This window comes from Aquarana catesbeiana, linkage group LG10, assembly GCF_042186555.1.
Source record: "Aquarana catesbeiana isolate 2022-GZ linkage group LG10, ASM4218655v1, whole genome shotgun sequence".
Lineage (NCBI taxonomy): Eukaryota > Metazoa > Chordata > Amphibia > Anura > Ranidae > Aquarana > Aquarana catesbeiana.
In genome coordinates, this window is record NC_133333.1 from 52,528,080 (window position 1) to 52,541,239 (window position 13,160).

The following is a 13,160-nucleotide window of genomic DNA, read 5'->3' on the forward strand; positions in this document are numbered from 1 at the left end:
CAGACACTTTTGACACATTTTTGGGACCATTGGCATTTTACAGCGATCAGTGCTATAAAAATGCACTGAGTACTGTGTAAATGACACTGGCATGGAAGGGGTTAATTGTGTGTCCTAGTGTGTGTTCTAACTGAAGGGGGGAGGGGACTGTGTAGGGGAGATAACAGATCGCTGTTCATACTCTGTATGAACAGACGATCAGTCTCTTCTCCCCTCAGAGAACCAGAAACTGTGTGTTTACACACACAGATCCCGGTTCTCCGTGTGTCAGCAGCGATCACGGGAGACCGGCAGTAATCGTGACCGACGGGCACCCGCATCGGCTCCAGGGGAGAGCAGAGGGCGCGCGCCCCTAGTGGCCACAGGGCGAAGCGACGTAACATAACGTTGTTTCGCCCAGCCGTGCCATTCTGCTGCAGTGAAACTGCAGCGGCTAGTCAGCAAGTTGTTAAAGTCCCTTCCCCGATGCATAAGTGTTCTGTGCATTCCCATGCAGGTAGCCCCATTGCTGTCAATTAGAACACAGTGGGGGAGATTTACTAAAACTGGAGCACTCAGAATCTGATGCAGCTGTGCATGGTAGCTAATCAGCTTCTAATATCAGCTGTTCAATTAAGCTTTGACGATATAATCTGGAAGCTGATTGGTTTCTATACAGAGCTGCACCAGATTTTGCACTCTCCCAGTTTTAGTAAATAACCCCCAATGTGGGCGTGTCCCCAAACTCATACTGAACACCTGTGCATTCCCATGCAGGTAAGCGCAGCCTCGCAAAGATTATGCTGTAGTGCGGACCGTGGGAACAAGGCCAAATGCACAGTGTCAGTTATAACATTTAAAATCATTATATGCGTCTAGAAATGTGGCCTCATTCACACTGTCTTTCATATGGTCCAGGTAGAGGATTCTCATGGTTGGAACGTCAGGTGGTTTCGGATGGTTGCAGCCGCTTGATCTGTACAAAGCAATGGCAGGCTGACTAGAGCTGCGGCTGTCCACCACGGTTTGCATGGATCCGTAGAGCCAATGGTTACCTACAGTGGATATAAAAAGTCTACACACCCCTGTTAAAATGTCAGGTTTCTATGATGTAAAAAAATGAGACAAAGATCAATTATTTCAGAACTTTTTGCACCTTCAATGTGACCTAAAAACTGTACAACTCAGTTGAACAACAAACTGAAATTTTTTTAGGTGGAGGGAAGTTAAAAAATACAAAAAAAAAAAAACACTAAAATAATAAGCCTCGGTTCACACCTGCACACGAATGCCCGGGCGACTTGCAAAATGACTTCTGTATAGAAGTCTATGCAAGTCGCCCCCAAAATCGTACAGGAACCTTTTTCTAAGTCGGAGCGACTTGCGTCGCTCCGATTAGAACGGTTCCATTGTACTGAACGGGACGCTACTTGTCAGGCGACCTAGGTCGCCTGACAAGTCGTCCTAGTGTGAACTGAGCCTCAGTGTAGGCATGACACGCAGTGACTGGAGATATTCCTTACATTACCTTCCCTGAGTGGAAGGCACACCGGATCCTATTGTCGGTGAATGGGATAGGGGCTATCGGCCGGGAAAGCTGCACATGTCTTATGCCCGTATTTTCTTGTAAACCTGTGAGTGGATAAAATTGCGATTTTAATGTGTTCATTTTATGAAACAATATTGCACTATATACGTCCCTCTTGTTGGTCCATTTTGGAGCCTTTTTACAGTGCCAGAATCTGAGAAGAGGAGTTTGGAGATCTAGTGGAGGAATTGCCTATTCTCTTTAAGAAGGGGAAATAAATATATACATGCTTGATAGTCACACGGTGGCCGAATAGTTCTGGTGCGCGTATATTGATTTTTTGCACTTTGGGTGAAGCACCTTTTATGAAGATTGGAGCACTTTCCACAGTATACAGTATTCATTATTTATTGGACACTTATTTTTGGAGATTTATCTTTTCTGGACTCATTTACTATATGGATCTGCATATGATGATATTTGTATTAATTGATGTACACTTTATTGTTAATTTCCACTATATTGAATTTTATGTTTAGGTAGCACCTTTCCTTTCACATTTTGATTTAAAATAATATGGTTGCATAAGTGTGCACACCCTTAAACTAATACTTTGTTGAAGCACCTTTTGGTTTCATTACAGCACTCAGTCTTTTTGGGTATGAGTCTATCAGCATGGCACATCTTGACTGGGCAATATTTGCCTACTCTTCATTGCAAAAACACTCCAAATCTATCAGATTGCGAGGGCATCTCCTATGCACAGCCCTCTTCAGATCACCCCACAAATTTTCAATCAGATTCAGTTCTGGGCTCTGGCTGTGACATTCCAAAACTTTAATCTTCTTCTGGTGAAGCCATTCCTTTGTTGATCTGGATGTATGCTTTGGGTCGTTGTCATGCTGAAAGAAGTTCCTCTTCATGTTCAGCTTTCTAGCAGAAGTTAGAGGGTTTGGTGCGAATATTGACTGGTATTTGGAACTGTTCATAATTCCCTCTACCTTGACTAAGGCCCCTGTTCCAGCTGAAGAAAAAACGCCCCAAAGCATGATATTGCGCCCACCATGCTTCACGGTGGTTATGGTGTTCTTTTGGTGATGTGCAGTGTTGTTTTTGTGGCCAAAAAGTTCAACCTTGGTTTCATCAGACCTAGAGCTGCATGATTCTGGCCAATATGAGAATCACAATTTTTTTGCTTAGAATAAAAAGATCGCAATTCTCGCAAAGTAAAATTTTTCACATTATACAAAAAAAAAAAAAAATGGTCTAACTTTACTGTTTTTTTTTTTTAATTCATTAAAGTAATTTTTTCCAAAAGAAATTGCAGTTGAAAGACCGCTGCGCAAATACAGTGTGAGATAAAATATTGCAACAACCACCATTTTATTCTCTAGGGTATTTACTAAAACTATATATAATGTGTGGGGATTCTAAGTAATTTTCTAGCAAAAAAAAAAAAAGAGATTTTAACTAGAAACCAACAAATGCCAGAAAAAGGTTTAGTGTTTAAGTGGTTAAACTTTTTTCACTTACACCAAAGTCTATTCCATTGACAAATTGTTACAATGTTTACACTTAAAGTGGAGTTCCACCCTAAAGTGGAACTTCCACTCATCGGATTCCTCCCCCCCTCCGGTGTCACAATTGGCACCTTTCAGGGGGGAGGGGGGTGCAGATACCTGTATAATACAGTTATCTGCACCCACTTCCAGGTATAGCTAGCCGCAGCTAGCCGCAGACTCCCCGCCCACCCCCATTGTGTTGTGGGAAATACACAGTTCCCACAACACAATGGGGACCAGTGTAGACGCGCAGCGCGACTCGCGCATGCGCAGTAGGGAACCGGGCAGTGAAGCCGCAACGCTTCACTTCCTGATTCCCTCAGTGAGAATGGCGGCGGCAGCACCCGAGGACCGAGGGACGGTTCGGTCTCGGGTGCCGACATCGCTGGACCCCGGGACAGGTAAGTGTCCTTATTTTAAAAGTCAGCAGCTGCAGTATTTGCAGCTGCTGACATCTAAAAAAAAAACTCCACTTTAAGTTCAACTGATAAAGAAGGAACCTTTTGATTCTTGGCAGACTGCCAGGTTTTTTCCTGTGGCTTCAGAAGAGCAGAGAGAAGAGAAGAGCAATTCTTTGCATAGAAAAAAGTGGGAAACACTTTAGTCAAGATCGTGATAACGATTCTTGACGATTTAATCCTGCAGCTCTAATCAGACCATAACACGTTTTCCCACATGCTTTTGGGAGACTTCAGATGAGTTTTTGCAAAATTTAGCCAGGCATATGAAGAATATGGGAGGTTGTGGTCACATGTACCACACAGCCAGTACTTAGTGTTGCTGTAGGCCTCTTGGCAGCCTCCCTGACTAGTTTTCTTCTCATTTTTTCATCAATTTTGGAGGGACGTTCAGTTTTTGGTAATGTCACTGTTGTGCCATATTTTCTCCGCTTGATGATGACTGTCTTCACTGTGTTCCATGGTATATCTAATGTCTTGGAAATTCTTTTGTATCTTCTCCTGACTGATACCTTTTTAACAATGAGATCCCTCTGCTGCTTTGGAAGCTCTCTACGGACCATGATTTTTGCTTTAGGATGCGACTAATATTGTATGGTTTTGGTAAATCTAAAGGAAAGTTGTACAAGAAAATTATATAATGTATGGCCAGCTTAAGAAAATGTCAGGAAAGACCTACTAGAACAGCTGAACTTTATTTAGGGTTAATAAGAGGCACTTTAAATGATGGCAGGTGTCTACTGACTCCTATTTAACATGAGTTTGAATGTGATTGCTTAATTTTGAACACGGCTACATCTCCAGTTATAAAAGGGTGTGCACACTTATGCAACCACATTTATTTTAGTTTTTTATTTTTAGTCTCTGCCTAAAAGATTTAAGTTTGTTTTTCAATTGTTGTACAGCTTATAGGTCACAATAAAGGTGGAAAAAGTTCTGAAATTATTTATCTTTGTCTCTTTTAAATCACAGAAACCTGATATTTTAACAGCGGTGTGTAGACTTTTTATATCCATTGTATGGTTGGGGACAGATGCAATCTGTATTTTAATCAACAGCAAAAATAAAAAAAAGGACATTTGGCTCCAAACCATTGTCCTTGTTTGCCCCTGCAATGTATGTTACAGTACCATTTCTACAATACTTGTCACTCACTTCAACCATGATGCATTTCTCACGCCATGGTTTGCCATCTGGCCATGTTTCTCCAAGACAAATCCATATGGAATACTGTGGAGATTCTTTTCTCCTCCTTTCTACAAATTCAATTAATTCTGGTAGGAAATAATAAAAGCATTTACACAATCGTATGGAACAGTTACCAACATATCAAACTAATCTTACAAGAGGTGCTCATCCAGGGGCCAGTTAATCAGAATATTGGCCATTATGTGGGCCAGTGTATGAAGACAGAACAGGTCTTCTAAAAATCTTTTCGTCTGGACACTATGGGGTATATTTATAAAGAGGATCCGACATTCACCAAACATTCACTGCGGGTGAAGCTTCCTGTTGTATTAAATGACAGTGATTGTTGAACTTGTGCAACATGCATATATATGTAATGAAAAGTATTTTTTTTTTTTTTTTTTGTAACAAAGATTACAGGTACAGTGCCTTGAAAATGTATTCACACCCCTCGAAATTTTCCACATTTTGTCATGTTACAACCAAAATCGTAAATGTTTTTTAATGGGATTTTGTGTGATAGACCAAAACAAAGTGGCACATTGTGAAGTGGAAGGAAAATTATATTCAACATTTTTTACAAACAAATATGTGAAAAGTGTGGTGTGCATTTGTATTCAGCCCCCCCGAGTCAATACTTTTTTAGAACCTCCTTTCACTGCAATTACACCTGAAAGTCTTTTTGGGGATGTCTCTACCAGCTTTGCAAATCTAGAGAGTGACATTTTTGCCCATTCTTCTTTGCAAAATAGTTCAAGCTCTGTCAGATTGAATGGAGAGTGTCTGTGAACAGCAATTTTCCAGTCTTGCCACAGATTCTCACTTTTGATTTTTAGGTCTGCACTTTGACTGGGCCGTTTAAACACATAAATATCATTTGATTCCATTATAGCTCTGGCTGTATGTTAAGGGTCGTTGTCCTGCTGGAGGATGAGCCCCAGTCTCAAGTCTTTTGCAGACTCTGTAACAGGTTTTATTTTTAAGATTTCCCTGTATTTGGCTCCATCCATCTTCCCATCAAATCTGACCAGCTTCCCTGTCCCTGCTGAAGAAAAGCGTCCCCACAACATGATGCTGCCACCACCATGTTTCACAGTGGTTCAGGGTGATATGCGGTGTTCGTTTTCTGCCACAAATAGCGTTTTGCTTTTAGGCCAGAAAGGTCAATTTTGGTCTCATCTGACCAGAGCACCTTCTTCCACGTGTTTGCTGTGTCCCCCACACGGCTTCTCACAAACTGCAAACGAGACTTCCTATGGCTTTCTTTCAACAATGACTTTCTTCTTGTCACTCTTCCATAAAGGACAGATTTGTGGAGCACACGACTAATAGATGTCCTGTGGACAGATTCTCCCCCCTGAGCTGTGGATCTCTGCAGCTCCTCCAGAGTTCCCATGGGCCTCTTGGCTTCTTCTCTGATTAATGCTCTCCTTGCCCGGCCTGTCAGTTTAGGCGGACGGCCATGTCTTGGTAGGTTTGCAGTTGTGCCATACTCTTTATATTTTCGGATAATGGATTGAACAGTGCTCTGTGAGATGTTCAAAGCTTGGGATGTTTTGTTTTTATAACCTAACCCTGCTTTAACCTCCCTGGCGGTATCATTATGTCAGATTTTTGATGCTCAAAGCGATACAATGTTTTGCATGGAAATTTGGCGTTTTATATTGTAGGCCCGTAATTCTTAGGAATAACGCACTTAAATCTGTCCAAACAAGAGTTTAGTAGACAAACCCAGATATGATAAAGTTTGAAACATGAAATCATCAATTATAATATAATAAATAACTATAAATAAATATAACAAATAATAATAATAAAAATTATTGAATAATGTAATCAAATCAAAAACACAGAAATTTGCTCAGTTGCAGAATTGTCGCTGTCATTACTTTCAGTGTTTGATGATGAATTTCCCCACAAATCACTATCGCTCAATTCTGCAAGTGATTCTAATTTATTATCGCTGTTTTTTAGCTGGTCTAAAACCACTTTTGACGTAAAGGGACACTTTTTGGTTGCTATGAACAATCTCCAGTTTCGAGGCAGAAAGAACAGTATTTATAATATAAAACTGCATGCAGGGCACTGGACAGACCACTAGGGACAAAAGGGATGTGAAATAATGTGATACAGTACACTGTAATCTTACATTACTGTATGTAATGTAAGAATAGAGCTCAGCACTGTGATAGATCCGGTGGAGGACATGGCTCGCACACACACAGTGGGGAGACATTGCAGGATCCTGGGGACAAGGTAAGTAACTTTGCCTGGATCCTGCGATGCGATCCCGAGTAAGGCTCGGGGTTACCACTTTTGGTACTGAAAATTCACCCCGAGCCACACTCGGGAATACCGCCAGGGAGGTTCAACTTCTCCACAACTTTATTCCTGACTTGTCTGGTGTGTTCCTTGGCCTTCATGATGCTGTTTGTTAACTAATGTTCTCTAACAAATCTCTGAGGGCTTCACAGAACAGCTTTATTGATTGTATACTGAGATTAAATTACACACAGGTGGACTCGATTTACTAATTAGGTGACTTCTGAAGGCAATTGGTTCCACTAGATTTTAGTTAGGGGTATCAGAGTAAAGGGGGCTGAATACAAATTTCACACTTGTGTAACTTGTCCTGCGACTTGGGACTGCAAAGTCGCATGACAAGTTGTACTCCATGCTTTTCAATGAGTACCATTCATATCCGTGCGACTTCAGAGTAGTCCCTGCACTACTGTCGCGCGACTTTGAGGCAACTTGAGGTCCCTAGACCTCAACATTACACAGGCTTTGCTTCAAGTCGCATCAAAATTTCAGCAAAAAAATCGTGCGACTTTCAGGTCACACAAGTGTAATTTATCATTTTCCTTTCACTGCACAATAATGTGCCACTTTGTGTTGGTCTATCACATGATATCCCAATAAAATACATTTACGTTTTTGGTTGTAACATGACAACATGGAAATGTTTCAAGGGGTATGAATAATTTTCAAGGCACTGTATATCCCTATTAGAGTACAGGTATTTGCTATACAAGCCATATTGTAAATTTAATGATATTGAAAATTGTCTTCCCTTTTCAATTTGCAGCTGCTGTAATTTATTGTAAAATTCAATGCAATATGGCAACCTGGAGGTGTTCTATACAATTAATGTACATAATGCCTCCAAAAATGTAATTTCCTGCTTGTATGATTGGCTCTCTGATCTCTCCAGATGTCTGTACTAAGATACAAGTCAGATTTTAGACACCCATTGCAACAGGAAAGTTTTGATTTTTTTTTTTAATAAAGTTTGTAAATAAATAGTAAAAAAATATATATAAAACTGTTAAAAACATTTAAATGTAAAAATGTTAAATAAAAAAAGGACTCCAAACCATTATAGTTGGCTGTCAAACCAACCTTCCAGTACTCTTTAGATAAGGAATTTGTGTAAAAGACGTTGAATACATGCATGAGGCCTAGTGTATGGTAGTTTCCAGAAGGTATGATCATAAATATTACTATACAGTACATGTAATTAATAACTCAGGCTTTCCAAACTATTGCACTTTAGAAGAACCCCTGAAATAATTTTCAGATCTTAGGGAATCCCTCCTTAAATAATATATTGGGGTCAGCAGGAATAATACACCTTACGTTGGTAGTCAGTGGAAAGAAAGCCCTACTCCTACATTGGTGGTCATGGGGAAGAATGGCCAGATTACAGTAGTGGTTGGAATTACACCGCTACAGACAGCTAAAAGGATTGTTGTTATGCCACTGTCTTTGCGTTGGAAGAGTAACTACGCAGGAATCATCGTATGGTAAATCAGCCACAGCTCAAGGAATCCATCCAACCCCCGAACCATGATTAAGAATGGCTAGTTTATTATATTAGTCTTAACTTCTCAGGATAGAGGTTCTAGATAACGATGACAGTTGGGGTGTAAAGCCTCAGTACTTGAGATGTATCTTAAAGCCAAACACCAGGCAAACAGCTTAACACATGAAGGATGTCTTTACCTGGCAGTCCCAAGATTAATATGGCTCTGCTACACAAGACAGCCCTGTCTGGCAGGGCGGAGGTCCTGATTTTTTATTTGCTTCAGCTCCCTAACCCTTACAGGTTCTCCTCCCCACCCCAGCCTGTGACTGGACATTGAAAGGAGAGGCAGCACACTGATGAGTAGACATGGGCCAAACGACCCCCTGTTCGGTTCGCAGCAGAACTCCCGAACAGTGAACTCCATTGAAGTCTATGGGAGCCGAACAGGAAAAATCAAAAGTGCCTATTTTGAAGGCTTATATGCAAGTAATTGGCCATAAAAGGGGTATGAACGTCCAGGTACTGCCCTGGTGGACATGTATCAATGCAAAAATTATTTTTAAAAACAATCGTTTTTTTCAGGAGCAGTGATTTTAATGCTGTTTAAAGTGCAACAATAAAAATGAAAAATTCATTTAAATATAGTGCCTGGGGGGGTCCCCTTAGTCTGCCTGGAGCATGCATAGTGAGTCAAATGCCATTTAAAATGACTGCAATTGCCGGCACCTGGTTTTAAAAAAATTAAAGAAAAAAAACGGAGTGGGGACCCCCCAAAAACCATACCAGACCCTTATCCTGGCATGCAGCCTGGCAGGTCAGGAATAAGGAGGGGATGAGCGAGCGTCCCCCCTCCTAAACCGTGCCAGGCCACATGCCCTCAACATGGGGTGCTTTGGGAATTCTGCCCACCACCCCAAAGCACCTTTTCTCCATGTTTACGGAGACAAGCGTCTCTTCCTGACAACCCCGGCTGTGGTTGTCGGGGTCTGTGGGTGGAGGCCTTATCGGAATCTGGAATCCCAGCCCCCCATGTGAATAGGTAGGGGGTATTTTGGGGAGGACCCCATGCCATTTAAACATTTTTTTTGGCGTGGGGTTCCCATAAAAATCTATACCGCTTCTTATAAACCAGCTTACACTGCTCCCTGATTGGACAAAGCTTTGCCCAATCAGGGAGCAGCATGCACTGTGCATTGCAAGGTGTTTGGCGGGGCAAACACCCGACGTACAGCCTGCAAATTCGAGTGTTTAGCGAATGGCCAAACAGGCAAATGTTACACCCGAACTGATGCTCGGGCCAAACCGTTCACCCAACACTACTAATGAGCTCATCTCTCCATCACTCTGATCTCTACTCCTATTAGCATTGTAATGCGTGTAGCCAGCTTTATACATACCAATAACAAACTGCTGAAGAGTGTACAAGACGCTGTAGTCATCTTTGTCTATTGGACTGGGCAGAGCTGTGGTAGGTGTATCTGTTATGGACCAGAAACTACGACAGTTACCCAATCTAATTGCACAGATTGCCCCATCGCGGACTTCCACGCGGGTTCCTCGATCCAGGTTGGTCAGAATACGGTTCACTGCTTTAATCAGTATTTGATCATTCACTTTTTCCTGAGCCAGGGGAAGAATCACATCCTCCAAATAGTTTTCCGGAGGCGGATGTTGTCTGGAAGTCAGGCAGAATCCAAATCGGTTGTTTACCGTGGTGCTTTTAACTTTGGTTCCTCTGTAATAAATGTTGACTTCAAAATCAGTTTCTGCAGCGAATAGAGAGAGAAAAGACGTTATATCCAAACTAAGACCTGTCAATCAGCAAATACATTATCACACTGTGATTGTATCATGATGGTTTTCACCAGCCAATTGGAACTTTTGATTGTGGCGTAGAAAGCACGGGGGAGTTCTGCCACTGAAAAACCTACAAAACTCCCATTGCATAACATTTTCTTTGGGATTGTATTGTCATTGGTGATATTGCTGTGATAGTGTTAATTATGGTTGTCTAAAGCTTAAGCCAGCCATAGATGGTTTGAATCTCGGCCGGCTCAGCAGGCTGAATGTATTCAAATCGATTCATCGATTTGACTTGGGAACAACCAGCATGTCGGATTTTCAGCATGCGATTATTGCCAGCGTCTATAGCAGCTAGCAATAATCATGGGTTGCAGGAAAGTAAATCACTTGATTCCTCCATCAACACAGTCGGCAGAAACAGAAAATTGCACCATCTTTGGCCTGCCTTAGGGTTAAGGGCCGTACACATGGGACGATTGTCGGGTGACATTTGGCTTGTGTGTCTGACAGCCGGTCCAACAGAAGCTGGCCGATTGGCTGAGAGGGCTGACTAGTGTTTCCTGGCCGGGGGGGGGGGGGGGGGGTCCTCCTGTCAGATCACAATAGCTCAACGGGAGAGAACACTGTACTAACATTAGATAGTTAGTACAGCGGCTCCTCCAGAACTCCCGCTTTTTTCATTCAGCCTGCTGGGTTAAACAAAAAAAAAAAAAAACTTAGGCTCCGTTCACATCTGAGTGATCCGCATCACAGGCGCAATCACTGCGATTCTGCCCACAATTTGTAATATTGGCAATTGGCAGGACACCCGTGCGATCCCAGACACTTCCAATGACACCCTGATCACGGCGTGATTTTGCCACGATTGTCACCTGACCAAACCTGGTAAAATTGCACAAACGGAATCACAGGATGCCTGTTGGCCAAAAGAAGTTCTTGGAATTTTTTTGGGTGACAGGCGCCCTGTGATTCAGTTTTTGCAATTTTTACTGCAATTCGTCAGGTGAAAACCGCTGCAAAATTGTGGTGGGGCGTTCTGCGATTTGCCGCTCTTTCGAATTGCAGCGATTCCGCCCACGATTTTGATCGCTCAGGTGTGAACAGAGCCTTAGTGTTTACCAGGCTTTAGTATTTGAGGTTAGGTTCAGGTTAAACCAAGCCTTTACTTAAAGCTGAACTCTAGGAATTATTTGGATTGCATACTTACACTGGTCCAGTTTGGAATAATGTATGTATACAGTACATTACTTATACATCAGGAAACTGACAATCACTGTAGTAGTCGGTGCTACTACAGTGGTAACGGCAATATTCTGGGTCCTGCTGGTGTTTTATGTGAGCGGCTTCCCCTCTGCATACTGACCACAGGGGGTTGCTTGTTTGGCGCTGGTGCCATTCATAGAACTCCTTGCATTTAACCACATAGAGACCACCCACCCGCAATGTACTGTGCACGGGCAGCCCGCATAGGCAAAGCGACATACTGGTACATCACTGCGCGTTTCTGGGTGTAGGGCTGATTGTACACAGCGGGAGTCTGTCAGGTCCTGGACAATGATTCATGGCTGTGACCTGCTGATCGGCTGCGTCAAATTACAGCCCAGAGCTCTGTGTTGACAATCAACACAGGGCTCTGTAAAGCAGGGATACGAAACAAAGAGATCTGATAGTAAAAGCAGCACACATTACACAATGTTAGGCACACATTTAACCCCTTGATTGCCCCAACTGTTAACCCCCTCTCAGCCAGTGTCATTAGTACACTGACAGTGTACAGTATTATTACTGATCACTTTATTAGTGTCACTGATGATGTCAGTGTCAGCCAATTCCCCCCCTCAGTATCAGTTAGTGTCACACTGCAGTATCGCAGTCCCATTATAAGTCGCTGATCACCACCATAAGTAGTATAAAAAAAAACAATTTAATTTCAATTTTATACCGTATCTCACAAAAGTGAGTACACTCCACTTTTGTAAATATTTTATTTTATCTTTTCATGTGACAACACTGAAGAAATGACACTTTGTACAAAGTAGTGAGTGTACAGATTGTATAACAGTGTAAATTTGCTGTCCCCTCAAAATAACTCAACACACAGCCATTAATGTCTAAACCGCTGGAAACAAAAGTGAGTACACCTCTAAGTGAAAATGTCCAAATTGGGCCCAAAGTGTCAATATTTTGTGTGGCCACCATTATTGTAGAGCACTGCCTTAACCCTCTTGGGCATGGAGTTCACCAGAGCTTCACAGGTTGCCACTGGAGTCCTCTTCCACTCCTCCATGATGACATCACGGAGCTGGTGGATGCCCCACAGATGCTCAATAGGGTCTGGAGACATGCTTGGCCAGTCCATTATCTTTACCCTCAGCTTCTTTAGCAAGGCAGTCTTGATGGTGTGTTTGGGGTCATTATGTTGCAATACTGCCCTGCGGCACAGTCTCCGAAGAGAGGGGATCATGCTCTTCTTCAGTAGGTCACAGTAAACGTTGGCATTTATGGTTCCCTCAATGAACTGTAGCTCTCCAGTGCCAGCAGCACTCATGCAGCCCCAAACCATGACACTCTCACCACCATGCTTGAGCGTAGGCAAGACGCTTGTCTTTGTATTCCTCACCTGGTTGCTGCCACACACACTTGACACCATCTGAACCAAATAAGTTTATCTTGGCCTCAACAGACAACAGCACATGGTTCCAGTAATCCATGTCCTTAGTCTGCTTGACTTCAGCAAACTGTTTGTGGACTTTCCTGAGCATCATCTTTAGAAGAGGCTTCTTTCTGGGATGACAGCCATGCAGACCAATTTGATGCAGTGTGCGGCGTATGGT

The 13,160-nt window shown here is 42.5% G+C and overlaps 1 protein-coding gene across 5 annotated transcripts in view; it reads right to left on the minus strand.

Moving 5' to 3' along the window:
- Positions 1–13,160, minus strand: part of LOC141110684 (interferon regulatory factor 3-like) — a 77,031-nt gene that overhangs the window by 7,729 nt on the left and 56,142 nt on the right. For 4 of the 5 annotated variants that reach the window (XM_073602176.1, XM_073602177.1, XM_073602180.1 and 1 more), the window contains exons 7-8: positions 9,921–10,289; positions 4,683–4,801 (exon numbers count right to left, since the gene is read on the minus strand). In XM_073602176.1, the coding sequence (XP_073458277.1) occupies positions 4,683–4,801; positions 9,921–10,289 (488 nt within the window). Of the gene's footprint in view, positions 1–4,558; positions 4,802–9,920; positions 10,290–13,160 lie in introns of those variants that run through there. The other variant, XM_073602181.1, reaches the window with a different exon arrangement.